This window comes from Anopheles maculipalpis, chromosome 3RL, assembly GCF_943734695.1.
Source record: "Anopheles maculipalpis chromosome 3RL, idAnoMacuDA_375_x, whole genome shotgun sequence".
Lineage (NCBI taxonomy): Eukaryota > Metazoa > Arthropoda > Insecta > Diptera > Culicidae > Anopheles > Anopheles maculipalpis.
The window spans coordinates 53,100,814-53,118,522 of record NC_064872.1 but is presented as its reverse complement, the minus strand read 5'-3'; the positions used below and the strand labels follow the sequence as shown (position 1 = coordinate 53,118,522).

The 17,709-nt window shown below is 43.4% G+C and overlaps 3 protein-coding genes across 4 annotated transcripts in view; 2 read left to right on the top strand and 1 right to left on the bottom strand.

The window, feature by feature from the left end:
- LOC126561389 (tectonin beta-propeller repeat-containing protein) overlaps window positions 1-17,709 on the top strand; it is a 445,867-nt gene that overhangs the window by 4,548 nt on the left and 423,610 nt on the right. The gene's annotated exons all lie outside the window — the stretch shown is intronic.
- LOC126562356 (ankyrin repeat and MYND domain-containing protein 2) lies at window positions 529-1,794 on the top strand. The gene has a single exon (XM_050218831.1). The coding sequence runs from the start codon at window positions 544-546 to the stop codon at window positions 1,792-1,794; it is 1,251 nt and encodes a 416-aa protein (XP_050074788.1). The 5' UTR covers window positions 529-543.
- LOC126561516 (sodium- and chloride-dependent neutral and basic amino acid transporter B(0+)) overlaps window positions 8,107-17,709 on the bottom strand; it is a 40,178-nt gene continuing 30,575 nt past the window's right edge. Inside the window, exons 1-7 of one of the 2 annotated variants that reach the window (XM_050217714.1) lie at window positions 14,609-14,704; window positions 11,075-11,306; window positions 10,545-10,702; window positions 10,399-10,442; window positions 10,196-10,288; window positions 9,838-10,104; window positions 8,107-9,750 (exon numbers count right to left, since the gene is read on the bottom strand). In XM_050217714.1, the coding sequence (XP_050073671.1) occupies window positions 8,112-9,750; window positions 9,838-10,104; window positions 10,196-10,288; window positions 10,399-10,442; window positions 10,545-10,702; window positions 11,075-11,306; window positions 14,609-14,698 (2,523 nt within the window). In that variant the 5' untranslated portion in view covers window positions 14,699-14,704 and the 3' untranslated portion in view covers window positions 8,107-8,111. Of the gene's footprint in view, window positions 9,751-9,837; window positions 10,105-10,195; window positions 10,289-10,398; window positions 10,443-10,544; window positions 10,703-11,074; window positions 11,307-14,608; window positions 14,705-17,709 lie in introns of those variants that run through there. The other variant, XM_050217713.1, reaches the window with a different exon arrangement.

Sequence of the window (17,709 nt, the reverse complement as noted above, 5' to 3'; positions counted from 1 at the left end):
CTTTCCCATTCTATCTATTCCAACAATAAATTAGCTATCGCTTACATTAAACATTGATGTATACTCATCAAGCTACTTAATATTACTTCATGCAATGATGCTTTATTAGTCAGATTAGTGCAAATTATTGACTGATAGGATAAAATGGAATGTTTTGATGAATGTAATAAAATATGCACGCTATAACTGTAATACTGAAGTTTTTGTTTTGTTTTTGTTTTGAGTAAACTCTCACGCAGATGTTCTTGAGATTAGACTGTTCAAATACAAATGTATGTTTAGTGATTGAGCACATTTGAAAGTAACCATACATTTGAAAATAATTGCTTCTACCAATTGTCAAATATTTTGCATTGCACGCGGAACCACTATCCACTTGAGGCAGCTGTCAAAATCTTCAAAGCGCATGTTTGTGGGCGAATTGTGTATGTGAGTAGCAAAGAAAAGAAGTGATCACTTATTTTAACCTAACGTAGAGGCCGAAAAATTCGTGATATTAAGCTAACAATTGTTCTCTAACACCTGCAGCACAATTACGAAAACATGTCATCTGAACAACCGAACCCTGCACAAGATGCTTCAAAGGCAACCACCGATGCAACCTCCACCATTCCGAAGGTGGTTCTGACGGCAGACCAGCAGGCAATATTTAATCGCATTGCGAAGAATGAAAATAGTGAGTTGCGATTGCTGCTGTCGCAGTTCAAATCCTGCGTTGACTTTGTGGACGAGAATGGCATGACGCCGTTGCAGCACGCTGCGTACAAGGGCAACAAGGAAGCGGTGCAACTGCTGCTTGACCAGGGAGCGGATGTGAACTCGAGCAAGCACGAGTATAACTACACGGCATTGCACTTCGGTGCGCTTTCCGGTAATGCGGAGGTATGCTTGAAGCTGCTGCTGGCCGGAGCCGATCCTAAGGCGATCAATTCCGTCGGTCGAACACCGGCCCAAATGGGTGCGTTTGTCGCGAACCATGAAGCGGTCGGGACGATCAACAATTTCGTCCCTCTGAAGGAGGTCGATCGTTATACGATGGCACGAGGCGAAAAGGAACCTTTGTTGCCGGCGGTTCTGCTCGAACCGTTTCATAACTTCATAATGCAAGTTAACGTTCACCCAGTGCGGATACTGTTAAATCTGCAGAAGTACGGTCTGTTTTCTTCGGACATGGAAAACCTCCGGACGGTGCTGACAGAGATGATGGAGTATGAGATGAAACGGCGCGGCGAGGTGAACGAGGTCATGGCCTTTAAGTACCATTATCTCGGGTACATCATGGGAGAAATTGTGAAGCATCGTGACTACATAAACTCTCGGCGCGATGCACAACAAGACCCAAAGACAGATTTCGTCGAACTGTTTGCCAAGCGAGTGCTGAAACCGAACAAGGACGGTACGTTGGATTACGTGGAGGCGCTTGTGCGAGAGTGTGTGCGCGAGTTTCCATTCCGAAACTGCACCATCTTCCGGCAGATGGTGGCACAGCTTACCAGCAAGGAAAACCTGGCCCCGGCGCTCGATATTGTTCGGGCGGCTATTAACGGGCAGCGCGGTTTCCAGGACACGATCACATTTTGCAGCTCCTGTGGGGAGGAAAAGCCGGACAAAAAGTGTTCCAAGTGTAAGGAGGTTCAGTACTGCGATCGACAGTGCCAACGGTTACATTGGTTTACCCACAAGAAGGTGTGCAGCAGGCCGTCCGCCGCTGGGGGCGAGACACAGAATTCCGCCGCCAAGGATATCGATTCGACGGAAATTAGTGATCAGCTCCAAAAGCTCGTTGCCGGTTGAATGGCGAGCGGAAAGTGTCTCCTAAGACACTCTCAAATAGCACTATTTTGATGTATGTCTGTCCCATCTGTGTGTACTTTGTGTGTGATTACTGGTGGAAAACGTGCGAAGGCCATGCCGATTGGGTAGGGAAGTGTCTAAAGTATCTTATTTTTTGTGGTCAGTAATTGTAACATGGAAGCATCTAAATCATGTTTAAATAAATAATGCTGGTTATTATTAGCCTCGCATGAAATTGTGTCTATGTTTTGACTTTTTTCCAATAATTCCATCCGATGTTTAAAGCTCTCAATAATAAATGTAATGGTCAGTATGCATAGATTTCGGAACTGGCATGTAGTATAGCATTGTGTTAATCACTTACATCATATTTTATTTTAACAGTGCAAGGCAAAATAGGAGCTCGGCAATTCATTCCAAATCCATCCATAATTCCATCAAATTATTACTCAACTACGGAAAAGCGTCACGATCTTGGCATCATCTACCACATATTCAAGACAAAAGATACTCTATGGTACTGCACTATTCAATTAGGGCTTTATCTAATTTGTAGGGTCATCTTCTATAGGCCAATTTAAATCCTGTGCTTTTTTTATATTTTTTTGAGTCTGGATTGAGGCTCTTGTATGTAGCAGGAGTCTACAGAAGTAGATATTCTTGTAAGCGGACAGAGCGGCCGGGTGTGGCCCGGCTCGGAAGGAAGCCCTAGGTTGTTGTAAATACTGGCGGTTTGAAGCCCCCCCCCCCCCCCCCCCCTTGTCCCCTGGTCAACACTTTTGATTTTGATACTAATGGGCCCGGGATATCCGTTCACTTTCAATTTCGCCTTCACCCCTTCGTAACATGATGTTGAATTACTGGGCACTCCACGAAAGGGCCTAAACAAAAATTTTACACTAAGGGCCTCAGAAGGGCTGAATACGCCTCTCGGAGTCTAGTAAAAAATAGATCAATTTCCGCAAGCACTCGGTAGTGCTTGAAGAAAAAGAGGTCTTTCGAATTTTCTTTTCAATATTCGCAATTATGACAAGAAGCCCCAAACAGGCAGTCAAATCCAATCTGAGTCGTTTCCCCGTACTGGGGACCGATTATCCAACTAAGTGGTATAAACAGGCCTAGTAAGAAAATCAATGACCGGCATGACCTAGTGGGTCGTTAAGCCAAGATGAAGAAAACAAGCTGTTCTTCCACAACAATAATATGATTGTGGGAAGAGTTTTCCATCTGGGATACTTTTGCAATCCTAGACTTTCACTCAGTAGCGAATCAAGAGTTTTTGAAGGTGCTAGACAGAATAGAATTTGAGAGTCCCTACTGGTTCTTACTTGTGACTGCTCAGGTAGAGGTTGTAGTGGTGACAGATGCACTGATCTTCATTGCTAATGAAGACTGACTATCCAACTAAGTGGTATCAGCAAGTCTAGCAAGCCTAGATCGTTAAGCCAAGAAAACTAGATCTTTTACACCCTTTAATTCTTCAAATTTAGCAATAAAAATTTAGCAAAAAAAAACTTTAAATTTTTCCTTGACGGCTAGACTCTAGGCTGCCACCTAATCCGGGAGTGCAAATGTCAGCAAAGACAGCGAATAAATGTCGATCAGCAGTCTTTTAATATTTCGCCTAACTTTGGAAAGAATAAGCTCGATCCACAGCATAGATATTTATGTACCTGATACTTGATAATAACTGATGAATATTCAAATTTCTATTGCAATCGAAAAGTGTATAATGAAGAAGATAGTTAGAGTACTGGAATATCATTATGAGACTTGGACTCTGATCGAGAGGATAATGTCATGGTAGGAGAATGGCAACGGAAGTCACAGCCAGCAAATTCTGCTTTTATTGCCGTGCCGTTAATCTACTAAACAATTGTATCGTTAATTCTCGTACTGTTCATTTTATTTTTGGTCGTGATTATCTACTCTTTTAAATTTTTAGATTGTTCGAAGCTGGAGATATATTAACATTAATTTGAACTACAGCTGAGCCACGTGGGTTTTCCTTTTTAAGCAATTTTTCAACCTCTTGCTCATGGTGGGCTCTCGGTTTGTCCTGTCTATCCATTCTGTTAGGACGGTACCAGGTACTACTCGAATCTGCTGCCTGAGGTAGTTTTCCACGTGCTGCAGGTAGCTGCAACTCATTCTTTTCAGAAGTTGCTCTGTCTAGTTTAGGATGATTTCGTTCTTGATCATCGACATTCAAAGTATCCTTCTCCGGGGTCCTTATTTCGGGTCGCTCGTCATCCTTGAGTTTTTGATGGGATATCCTTCTAGAATCGTAGACTAGCGAATCTTTGAGATCGGGACGTTTGGCTGGGTGAATCTGAAGAAATCTTTCATAAAGCTGAATCAAATAGTTATCCGAAAATCTATCCGAGTGCAGGAAAGCAGCGTTTCTAAGCTGCTTCTCATTTTGGTATGGCTTTGAAATAACAACTGCACTTAGGCCTATGACCAAGAGAACGATTAGTTTTGACATTTTTTCGTTTACTGATACCACTACTCGAAATATGTATAAGCTACTGATGTCGGGTGAAGATAAGCATCTTTTTTTATAGGACGTTGATATGGTTTATACTACAAACACAATAAGTATACAAACTTTTAACAGCCTACTTGAAAATGTTTTGTTTGGGAATTTTTTTATGACAAAAGTTATTTTAAGTGCCATCGCTTCAAAAATCATCTGAAGCTCTACTACAATGCAAAAATAGTAACAACTTGTAAAACGTGATCTTTGCAGGGTAACGAAGAATGACGAATGGTTTTTAAAAATATTTATCATCTGCATACACAGCATTTACTAAAACGTGATTGGAGCACGCGGCCCAAGAGGAAAGTCCGTTTACGCATCACTCTTAAGGGTGTGCAAATAAATATCTGTATCTTAACAGCTGTTACCCGAACTCTGATTTGCTCTGGGAAATAACTGTACCAAGTATCTGGAAGTGTTTGGATAATGATGTCTCCTTTAAGTTGATTGCATTTCCTAAGTATTGATAGTATCGTCTTTAACAGCAGACGAGCGTATAAAAAGAGACTTTCGCAAGCGAATCGATATCAGTAGCAACCAGTAGTTCTATCGAAAAAAGATACGCAAAGTTGTATAAAATGAAACAAGCTACTGTATTGTTGGTGGTGGCGCTTGCGGCCATCGTATCCGCGAAGCCATTGGAATCGAACCGTAAAGCATCCTCCGTCAATCAATATCCATTTTACGGTCCTAATTTTTTGTACGGAACTGACCGTATTTCGGATGAATTTCTAAGGCGCCTGTTTGCCAGACGTTTGGAGGACTCATCGAGCGATCGGTTTAATGAGGTGGACGAACGTCTGTGGCAGCTGCTACAACCGCAACAAGAAAAGCCACTGGAAGATAAGGCCCCACAACCAATAGAGGAGCCCGAAGTTGATGCTGAAAAGCCAATCGAAAAAGAACAAGAAACGTCGGAAAATCCTGACCAACAACCGAAAGCAGATGATAAGCAAAAGGAGCAGCAGAAACCTGATCAACAACTAGAAGACAACGATAAGGAGGAGCAAGAACAACAGCCAATCGAGAAAGAACAAGAAAAGTCGGAAAATCCTGATCAGCAACCGAAAGCGGACGGTAAGGAAACGGAAAAGGAGCAGCAGAAGCCTGATCAACAACCCAAAGAAGACGATAAGGAAAAGGAAAAACAGCAGCAAAAGCCTGACCAACAACCCAAAGAAGACGATAAGGAAAAGGAAAAACAGCAGCAGAAGCCTGATCAACAACCCAAAGAGGACGATAAGGAAAAGGAGAAACAGCAGCAGAAGCCTGATCAACAACCCAAAGAGGACGATAAGGAAAAGGAGAAACAGCAGCCGAAGCCTGACCAACAACCCAAAGAGGACGATAAGGAAAAGGGGAAACAGCAGCAAAAGCCTGATCAACAACCCAAAGAGGACGATAAGGAAAAGGGGAAACAGCAGCCGAAACCTGACCAGTCACCGAAAGAGGACGATTCGCGTGAAGAAAAGGAGCAAAATGGTAAAGTTGCGAAGCCAAATCCAGATGACAGAAACAAAAATGAATTAGAAAAGCGCAAAGGAAACCGACCAGGTGGACGAAAGCCATCGGAGGATCTTGCTCGCCGTGGTGATCGCGATAGGCCGGAATCCCCGTCCGGTCCCCAACCGGAATCAGCACCACGCCGTCAACCGCCATCGCCGTTGGTGCAAATCAATGTAAACGTTGCTGCGCCGCTGTTGTAAATCTATTCTGGCATGAAATAAACTGCACTAATGCACATTGGCACCTGAAGGTGTGCTTAATTGTATAACAAAAGCCTTAAGGAAATGATTTATTTTATATTTTTTTCATGTGATAACTCCGTGTCCAAACGATCCACTCAACTCTGCAGTAGTTTTTCTATCATGTGTCTTATGTACAATAAAATATTGCGTTAGATGACTTGAAATACTTATAGCCATTACCTTCTAGGAAGTGGAATGTCTGATAATATTGGTTTTTGGTAAATTTGGTAAAGTTAGGGATCTTTGTTCTCTAGATCTTCTCAATTCTAGAGAAAGACCTGGACCTCCAAAAAGTGTTGTCTCTTATATGTTATGCACAGCGCGGGTTTTGACATCCAAGGCACAATTTTCACCTGTTAATTGAAATTCCTAGCGTTACTGATGACATTGACATCGTCAGACGGACATCTGCTGCGGTGTGCAAGGCGTACACCCGACTGAAACGCGAGGCCAGTAGAATTGGATTGAGGATTGATCCGACGAAGATAAAATACCTGCTTACCGGATGCGGTTAGGTGGTGGCGAAGGAGAATAACCCACGAGCTAGCTGAGCTGTTTGGTGATACGATCGTTCAGGAGTAGCACAAGGAGCATTTGTCATGTTTCATAAGAGCATCGGAATGGCCTGATGCGTTTCCAGATTTGAACCCGTTGGACTTCAGCATATCCGGACTTCAGCATATGCTTGGCAAGTTGGGCGAGGTTAAAAATTTGAATTTGGACGCATTCAAGAGATGGTTGTTTAAGATCTGGGACGAAATGTCGGATGACGTTGTGCGTTCGGCCTGCACCAAATTTCCAAAAGCGTCTACGGTCTAGCGTTATCAAGAGCTATGCTGAAATACTTCTAACAGATATTCAAACCTAGTTGCAATTTTATTACATTAGTAAATTGTATCCACTTTTACGATGCTACCTTATATGAAAACCAAGATAATTAGGTAATTGCCGTAAGGATGCTCAGGAGCGAGTCGAAATATATTTGTAGAATACTTTTTGAACACAAAACTCGAGCGAAATTTATTCCATAAAATGATCTACTTAATTTAATTTCAATTTCAAATTCTACGTTTATTTACGGATTTCAAGAAAACGTTACACACTCAAGCAGCATTTTCAACGTAACCATTTTATTATTATCCGCTTCTAAGCCGCTCGCTTCCAGCGCCGATCGCACTCATACCCATCGGTTATGTACAATAATTCCCGTGAAATATATCAACGATAACGTAATATTTACCTCAAAAGCAGGTGAACAAATTGTATTGGTTGTCCATTGAATTTTAGGAATGCTACAATTCTTCAGTACACCCGATTACTTAAACACAGCTATATTACTTTAAACCAGTTGTTTGCACATCAGCTCCTTCATCGCTGCCAACAAACACTACTTAACGGCTATTTAAGTGCTGCAAAATTGATGCCTTTCTTTACATTGAATCACTCAATTTTGTGACAGTTTCTCGAGTAAAGCCATCGAAAAGACCGCTCCCAAGCACAATTCTCTCGCATTGGTAACGATGACGCACAGACAGTGTATTTTGTGTGGTTTCAAGTTTTATATTTTATTTTAAGCTTAAACGATTCTACTTGGCATGCAAATTTTATTTTTCCACGCCCATTCGAATGAGGATTCTGCTATTCGAATAAATAGTAATACAACGAACCCGATCCACAAACGATCTTTTTTTTTCGCTTCTTATTAACGAAAAACCCGTCCTTCTCTAACCCTTTCCCCACTTATGAACGAACACATGCCCACATGAAATCAGTCCCTTGCCTACATTACCTGCCCCCTCATCCGGATACCCCCATTGCCAACCTCTCTAGGGCCTCAGAGGGTACCGGTTGTAGGCGAAGTGTTTTTTTTTTTTAGTTTTATCTTTTGCTCGTCTAGCTAGCACTTGTCTACTATGTACAAAACGAAACGTTAAACGCATGCAACAAAAGAATACGAAACGAACAAAGAAAAAAGAAAACTGTAACAGTAACATTAACATTAACAGGAAGCATCCTCACTTCCCCTTTTACAGCTCCGTCGAGTATTCTTCCGAATTGATCGAAAACTTCCGCCAACAGATATGATCGCCACCACCGGTCGGTGCGTGCCCATTGCTGATGAAAATGTCCCGATTGTATCCCGGCAGTCGGTCATTATCGGTGGACGTACCGTTGCTTCTCGGTGCCGGTCCACCACCATCCTGATGGTAGGATACGGCATTCTGTTTGGCACTACTACTGTGAACCGGCACCATACCGTTGCCGTTCGGTGCTGAGCTTAGATGATGGTGATGGTGATAGTGCCGTGCTGCGGCTAGATTCTGATGATTTTGGTGACCTCCTTTAGCAAGCGGATTGCGCACGATGGCGGTACTGCGCCCGAACGCGGTCGTTACTTCGTCGTCCGTGGGCATAATGTCGATACGCGATCCGAAGCTGTTGTCGGACGTTTTGCGCAAATTGGGCAACAGATCCGCTTGGCTTCGTTCGCTTGGCGTGCGCTTGGTGTGATCCGTCGCACGGGAAGACTTTCGCGAGCTGGCCGAAATGCGTGGCGAACTGTCGTCGGTAGTTTCTGTAAGTGGAAGCGGTGGTAACGGGGGTGGTGTATCCAAACCGTAAGCCCCATGAACTCCCGTCGTGTGCTGCTGCTGCTGGGAGGAGTGTTTGTTGTAGTGCGGATACTTTTCCACACTCATGTCTTCTTCGATGGCCGAATCACCAAACACGGATCCACTGTAGTTTGGCGAATTGCTTCCCGCCGTCGAGAGGTTACGGTTTGAGGATGCACCGTACTTATGCGAGTGCGTGTACTGGCCCTTTTTGATCGAGTTGGTGTAGTCTTTAGTGCCACGTCGTCGCAGCGTAAAGTCACGCTCGCCCGTATCTTCGCAGACGGATTTCCACTGCTTCCAGGCGTGACGTACCAGTGGATCGGCTGGACCCCAATCCTTTGACGGTTTAGTTGCCCCATGTATCATGCTGAATACGTTGTAGTCAACCTGCTTACTGATTTCGACACAAGCCAGCAGCACAATCACCGTCAAACTAAACACAACCGGTAACCACTTGGGGAAGTAGTCGATCAGCAGATCACTGTCATAGTACGTGATCGACCACCAGCAAAGCAGCGCCATCAGCAGCACCGGAATGAAGCCCCAGATAAACAGCCACGCCTTCAGCACCGGCCGGCCAAGCGAGAACTCGAGATCGGTGTACAGATTCTTCGATCCATACACCCAGATGATGAGGATAATCTCAAATATCATTGCACACACGGCCAGCGAACCTACGATGCGGGTATCAAGGATGCGCGGGAAGATGTAGTTGGGACAGAGCAGACCGGCAATAGCAACCACCAAACCCGCCAGACACACCGTGTAGTTCGGATGCTTCCGGATGATCCGGGTCGAAGTGTAAATGTAGATGACGATCGATACTAACGACGAAATGAAGATCATCGTGTAGGACAGCGCTGGTATAAGCCGCTGGAGCGTTGGGTCCGACTCCTGTACGCTGATTGCTCGATCGTATATCACGGTAAGGGTGCTCAGCTCCGGATAAAAGGGATGTGACTCGGTGAAGCTGTTGTTGAATTGAAACACGTAGAACAACACTGCGATCGCCGTTATGAGTATGTTGAAGAACATGTACACGAATGAGGTCCTGTTGTTTTAATAAGAAAGAAAGGAATTAGGATCGAATGAGCTTATACTGATGTGGCGTTATGTCCGAAAAGAAAACCACACTTACTTAATCGCATCCCCTTTGTAGAGGAACTTGCCCGTCAGTACCGGGACCGCTCCGAAACCAATGTTCAGCGAGTAGATCACCTGCACCAGCGCATTAAACCACACCGTGCTGTCTGCAAACGATTCCGGATGGAAGGGCCACAGATCGGGGAAGTATTGCTCGTTGATCGCTTTCGTCACTTCCCAGCCGGTTTCGAAGATCAGCACTACGAGCGCTACAAAGCCGAACAGGTAAATCGATCGGCGATTGATTTTCCCGCTGTGCGTACTGTAACAACGAACCACGTAAAGAGGAATATAAGTTACAGGTAGGGTCATTGTTTCGTACCGCCTCACCATGGTGAGTCATCAATACCTACCACACCATCGATATGACCCACAGCAGTATCAGACTCAACGCCAGCAAACCAAAGTACAGCGAGCTTCTCCACACTGGACGGAGAAATGTTAATCTGGAAGGTGAAAGTAAGAAGAAGGTTTTTTTTTGTACCAAACTGTGTCAAACAATCGGTGAATACGCAAGTACGTGCGTATGAATTGGGGTTTGGGAGAGAACGCTTACTTCAAACATTCCTGTCCACTGCTTTGCTGTACGTCGTATCCATTCTGCAAGAGAAAGAAGCGAAGTAGTGTTAAAAAAAATATGGACAAAATTGCTTAGTTTTGATCAGCCGGGAAGGTTTGGGTGATCCGAACGGAATGACTCACATAAATGGCTTGCGGGTTGATCGTAACCGATTTCGAGCACTCCCGCAATGGCACAGATTTGAATGCTAGCATTCCGATGTAGAGCAGTGCAATCACGGATTGCATCGATGTCCATATCGCCGCCAGCCACGAAGCAATACGTCCCACCAAACTGGCACCTGTTGATGGCGAATTTCAACAAATCGGAATGGTATATAACAACTGTTGCATAAGGGTAATCGATTAAGATCGAACATAAACGGTTCACAATAAATTAGACAAAGTGTGATTGGTGTTAAGTATCGATTTTTTATGATTGATGTTTTAGTAAGAAAAAGAAACTATGTAACAAAATGACAACACTAGCTAATGTTTGATATGTAAAAGAGTTTGAAATCGAAGATTTAAAAAAAATCTTTTAAAAGTTAAGCGAATGAATACAGATTTTTATGTATATAATTATTAGTTTCTTTCGTTTTACAGTACAATATCTAATTATTTATTGGTAAGTATAAGGGTAACTTTCTGACAAATTCTACTAAACAACTTACCCTTCAGAAAGGGAGCTGCCCGCCACATGTGTGCCGAACCTTGGCCGAGAAACTGGCCCAGCGATATTTCGAGCAGTACCACCGGGAGGCCGACTAGAAGGAGCAGTATAACGTAAGGTACTAGGAAGGCAGATCCATGCAGCTGCAGTTCCCGCGGGAACCGGACCACGTTGGCGAAGGTAAGGTTCAAGCAGAGACATAGTATCACACCGCGGAATATAGATGATCTTGACTGTGAGTGGGAGAGAAACGAGAAGAAAACGAAAGACTTCAATGATAGTTCACACGGCGAACTGGCGCTGGGGAATGGTGGCAATAATTATTTAACAATCAGCAAATAAATTATTTATAAAAGCTTCTGTGCATCGATGGAGTATATCATAAATTCATTAGGGTATAATATTTTATATAATAACACCACATTTCATATTAAAAAATGATGCTCTTGACACAGTTTACCGATAGAAGCAGATTGTGGAAAAATACGCTTTGGGGTTTAAATGTGTCTGTACCTGAAGATAACTGCTTATGTACAATAAGGTAATTTATAGAAATGTTATGCTTGTAGTTCGAACACATTTATTTCCTATGTACCCGAAGCGGCCTGCAATAAAAATTTAATTTATTTGAATTTCTATCTTACTGCTAAATACTTTTTTTTACTTCAGCTTTTACAGGCTTTTAGACTGTAATTAGAACTACTTTTACATATAATGATAGCGACAAAATCCGCTCAATATTGCCGTGGTGAGGCATTGGCACATTGATACGGAGTGGTGCTGTAAACACACTATTGATTTTTTTTACTTCCCCGGGTTTTACAGAAGAGCACCAAACGCTCGATAGAAAATTCATAGCAAATTGGATAGTTCCACAGTCGATTTTCCCCTAACTGAATACGATATTCCACAAGCTTTTTAATGTAAACATCCATAAAAAAGCTTAAATTTTTCCACTGTCGGTTTGAAAATTTCGGCTGAGTGATTCAATAGTTCCATCAGATGGGCTTAAACCTGTCATAAGAAGCCGATTCCGATAGCCATCCGCATTGCTATCAATACGTCAGAGTTAATTTATAATATATAAATGAAAATAAATATTAAATGAAAAATATCAAAATTTATGCTGAGTTCTTTTTAGCTTCGAACGAATTTATAATTGTTGGACTCTGGATGTAGGATGGACGTATGTTTTAAAAGAATTTTATCATTCATTGTAGAAGATAAATAACAAATACTAAAGAGTGTGACACTACGGTGCAAGCCGTCATACTTAAAATAAATAAATAAAAAATGCTAAAGATCAATAAAAAGAACAATGCCATTTTTCAAAACCAAAATCTAGATAAGTTGTATTGCCTAGTAGTGCCACCGCCGGGCTGGTGTGGCGACAATGGCGCCGGTCTTCATATGACAGAACCGGGGTTCAAATACGATCCGGACCGTTTCCCCGTAGTGAGGACTTTCTATCCAACTACGAGTTATCAACAAATCTAGTAAGCCATGTAATGGCTTGCATGGCCTATTACAGGGCGCGTTCGGGATAATTTTGACAGTTACATTTTAGTTTATAACTCGTGATGGAGTTGGCATAGGAAAACAAGCAATAACGTCATTCGACAGCTAAAAGTGTACGGAACAAGCAGCGAAAACATCCCGTGATAAAAAAAAATACCAAAAAAAGAGGACATTGTGGAAGCGGATCACATGCATCATGATGATCCGCGCCGGACGCGACAACCGCGACATCATGCAGTGCGAGGAGTGTTCGCTGAACACGGTGAAGGCGATCCGGAGTAAGCTGGGAGAAAACAGCGACGACGACGAATCGGTGGCAGCACGAAAACCACATTCTCAGCGGCGGGATTGCGTGCGGACTTACGCTTTCCTGGCTGACCTCCAGGCGTGCGTGATGGAAAATCCGGGGATCGGAATTCGGCCGTTGGCACGTGAGATGGGGGTGGCACCATCCACGATGAAAATGGTCCTGAATGATGACCTCCGGTACTTCTCTTACAAGCGCGGAAGAGGTCAGTTGTTGACAGAGAAGGGCCGCGAGCGTCGGTTGGGGAACGCCAAGAAGCTGCTCAACTTGCTAAAGCATCCCGTGGAGCCTGGCACGTTGTGGTTTTTCTCTGATGAGAAAAACTTCTGCCAGGACCAGAAGGTTAACACCCAGAACAACCGGTGGCTGGCTTACTGCCCGGCGGACGTGCCACGGGTGCCGCAAACCAAGTTCACCCAGACGGTGATGGTGTTTTCCTGCGTGTCATCGGAAGGGGACGTGATGCTGCCCCACTTTTTCGAGCAGGGGCTGAGGCTGAACGCGGACGGGTACATTTCGATGCTGGACACCGTCGTAAAGCCTTGGATCACGAGAGTGGCGAACGGCAGACCGTACGTGTTCCAGCAGGATTCCGCTTCTTGCCATACAGCCTCCAAAACGATAAAGTGGTTGGCGACCAATTTCTACGGCTTCACCGCGCCTCCCAGCTCCCCGGATCTTAATCCAATGGATTATTTCGTGTGGGACGCGGTGGAACGGGACATCAACAGAACCTCCAGCAACACCAAGGCGGAGCTCAGGTCCGTTTTCGCGGCCCAACCCCGCGAAACTGTCGCCAGGGCTTGTAGCCGGTTCCGGAGACGGGTGGAGGCCGTAATAGAAGCCGAGGGCGGATATTTTGAATAAAATGAATAAAATACATGGTAAGCTACTATTTCTAAAACAAACAAACAAAAAAATTCCCTGATGATTGATTTTGCCATAAATTTTTTTTTCTTTCTCCGTAGGTGATTGTCAAAATTATCCCGAACGCCCTGTATGTCGTTAAGCCAAAAAAAAAGTATTATATCAAACATATTATCACGATTTTTGCTTCGAAAAAGACAATTTGATTTTTGACTAATTTTTCAATTAACGACATACTAAGTCTTGAGTTTCTTGTTCTGTAATTATTTTTTTCGTAATTCTTTTGCTTGTAGTTAACAAAAAATATAAAAGAAAATAAATAAAAAGATAAATATCGTTCAAAGAGCAGTATGAGTTGTCTGCTAGCAATCTCAACAGGAAGATAAGAAGGCTAATATATTGCTCAAAGAAATTCATGATCACAGCAAAACTTACTGAACAAAATTGGACATGGCAAACGGATTTCTTGAAAGTTATTTTCTGCTTCTTGGCTTAACGACCTTCTAAGATCACGCCGGTTATCTAATGGATTGCCGAAAGACTTGCCGGTACCACGTAATTGGATAATCATCCGATCCTGCCGTATGATCGGCCATACTAAGGGATACCAAGACCGGTATCCTGCACCTCTATTCCCGCCAATCCTTTTGATATCGCTCCACGACCACGGTATCGGAGTTTGTGCAGCCCTTGCACTGAACACGAACTCTGCAGACACAAAGTAAATCTTGCTCTAATCTTGAACTAAAACAAATCTTGAACATGTTCGCAGTTTCGAACAACTCTTTCCAAGCTACAATCCCATTGCAAGTATTGCGATTTACAGACGGTTCCATTGCTTACCTTCTTGTAGAAACGAAACTGCTCGTCATCTCTCGTGTAGTAGAGATAATCGAGCAAATATTTTGCATTGTTGACGTCCATTTTCCTCATTGTTACTGATCGAACGTGTGCGGTTGTACGTTGTAAAAACTAAGGGCCAATATAATGGCCGTTCTTACCACTAACTACTGCCTATCTGTCTGTATAAAACTGTCCACACCAAACTTCACCGAAACGGGATGGTGTTTTTTTTGTCCCAACGAGGGAGAGGAGATAGTTAAATTAAAACTTTTACTAACATTGGCACATAATAATTTTTACAAAACAGCTGTCGAAGCGTGCGTACGGTTCGCTTCCGCGCTAATCGTTTGTAAATGTTTTTTTTTTATTTCACTTTTTTCGGTGATGCTTTTTTTTTTGTCGCCCCAAATGTTGTGAACGGTTCCGGTTTGTGGGCTTAGATTACGTGTGCAATAGTTTGTTGACACTCCATTTGTTTGCCGAGGGAACAAAACAAACCAAATCGCGTACACTCGCGAAACAGGGGAACGATCTACTACGGATGCCGATTACATTTCACCTCCTTCAACTCACGGTAATTATGGTGTGCTTTTAAGCCTGTGTTTGCGTCGCATCGACAAGTGATTGTTTTTCGTCTATTGACTTCACCCGATTGCGGAGGGTTTCCCAGTCGGACTGGTTAAGCGTTGGCACATACACACACACACATGCGCATGTATCGACACTTTTCTTCCACACTTTTGCTCTCGCGCTTAACCGCCGCGTGGCCTCATCTCAATTTCATAGCCACATCGAAGAAGTAGCTACAAAAAAAAAACAAAACAATGGCCATTGGGAGGCTCTGTGTCTCCGCGAAGATTGCTTCACGCTCGTCTGGTCACAGGGCCACGGTGATTAGCATTCCCGGTGATCCGGTGATGATCGGTCGATCCGATGCACTTGGTGGAATTGCACCACGATTCGTTCTGCCCATGCACTACCGATAACAATACGCTTTCGGGTGCTCCAATGACCTTAGCCCAGCGACGATGGTACGGCAACATTTCACCGATGCAGTGCACCTTCTTCCATTTATTGCCATCGATTGGTGCGGCAAGTGCGACTCGTTGAGTTCGATGACAGCGCGACATAATTATCAATTCTGGAGCATAACGAGGACGCAATTTTTGCTTTACTTCTCATTCACACTTTGTCTCACTAGTGTGTGCCATCTAGTGTTCCACGATGGCACTAATCACATTTTCACACACCGTTCAATAATAAGCATCACAACGACAAAGTGCTAACAGGAAAGGAAACAACACTCACGGCAGCGAAAAAACGACTGGAAAGGCAAAAGACAAACGACGTATAAAGCAAAAGCTCCATTCCAACCCAGCATCCATTCCCGTGGTACACGGATTGAACACCGCTGGCCACCAACAACACCAATCACTTTAGTCATGCATCTTCGTATCATAACATCACAGCGTGCAGCCTGCAACTGCATGCCAGCTCATCCAAGCTGTCCAAGAGCTGTCCAAGATTTAACGTTTACACGAACTGTTCGAAAGTACACCAAGTGTATCCTGTGCGGAAAGTCTACTCGATTGGTTCCGATAAGAAGCAGTGCGGTGCAGCGCACTTTACCGGAGGGCGCAAAACAAATTGGCGAACGAAAGTAGCAATAGGGTGGCCACCGATGAGGCACAACACAATGCTGGAAACAAAGGGTAAGAAAATTGCAGCACAACAAAACTATTTTCAATCACGCCACTTCGAGGCGGATATTTTGTGAGCCTAGATATTGTTCAGGGGACCCACCTACCACCATCGGGATATAACGTTTTCATTAGATGATCGTTATCAGTGATTGCTAAGAGTTGCATGCCTTTGTGAGCAGTTTCAAACTGGACCTAAGTCAGCAGGTCGTCATAAACTGTTAGGCTCACAATTAAGAGGGATTAAGGGAGAAAATGGTTTATTAATTTAATCAATCATTTGATTGTTGTCTAGCAGATGACTAATTAAGCAAAAACCATTACGAACCGTAGTAGAGCTTCCTTTTTCGGTTGAGTAATGGTAGCTAAGTTTAAGATATGAAAATGATACCAAACAACCCAGTTCGAAAAGTGCTTTTTGATCATGATTCATGAATCAAAAAGGAGATGGAACAGATGAATCGGTGGAATAGAATTTGCTCGAATCCTTACGTTCAAGAAATATTGACATATCTCTCTTCATATGAGACCTCTCGGCAATTGCCTGTGAGCTTGGCTATGATTGTTTTTGAAAGGTTTGCCTTAAAATGTCCTTTGGTGGTTGCTAAACTCAGGAGAAAGCCTTTTTGATCGACGACGAGGCAAATGTATTATTCATAATGAAAAAAAAAACAGCAAACGATAAAGTCTCTGTTCATCAGTTGCACGACATTTGCTAGAAGACTGTGTTCTGACCAAAATCTTACCCTTATCAGATGTTATACTGAAGGCAGAACTCGCATCGGGTATAATCCGGTAGGAGCTTGATCTTCTACTATTTCGCTCGGTAACAGGTTGGCTGATAAGTCCCCGGTCTAACAAAGAAAAACACATTTTTTTGTCAAAATTCGTTTTTATTATTCAACATAGTTCCCTTCAAGAGCGATACAACGATTATAACGACCTTCCAATTTTTTGATACCATTTTGGTAGTACTCCTTCGGTTTTGCCTCAAAATAGGCCTCAGTTTCGGCGGCCACCTCTTCATTGCAGCCAAGTTTTTCCCCTGCGAGCATCCTTTTGAGGTCTGAGAACAAGAAAAAGTCGCTGGGGGCCAGATCTGGAGAATACGGTGGGTGGGGAAGCAATTCGAAGCCCAATTCATAAATTTTTGCCATCGTTCTAAATGACTTGAGGCACGGTGCGTTGGCTTGGTGGAACAACACTTTTTTCTTCTTCGTTCTTTTTTCGTTCGTCAAGCAACCAAAAGTTGCTTGACAAAAGACGCTCTGTCTCACAAACTAATTGACATACAGACGTCAAATTTTGACACGAATCATTTGAAGGTTGGTACTATATAAAAATAATATGCATTTAATACTAGCGGCGCCATCTATGTGTCAGACCGGGGACTTATCAGCC

Excerpts from the sequence above, each read along its gene's own strand:
- LOC126562356 (XM_050218831.1), top strand. The coding sequence starts at position 544 with ATGTCATCTGAACAACCGAACCCTGCACAAGATGCTTCAAAGGCAACC.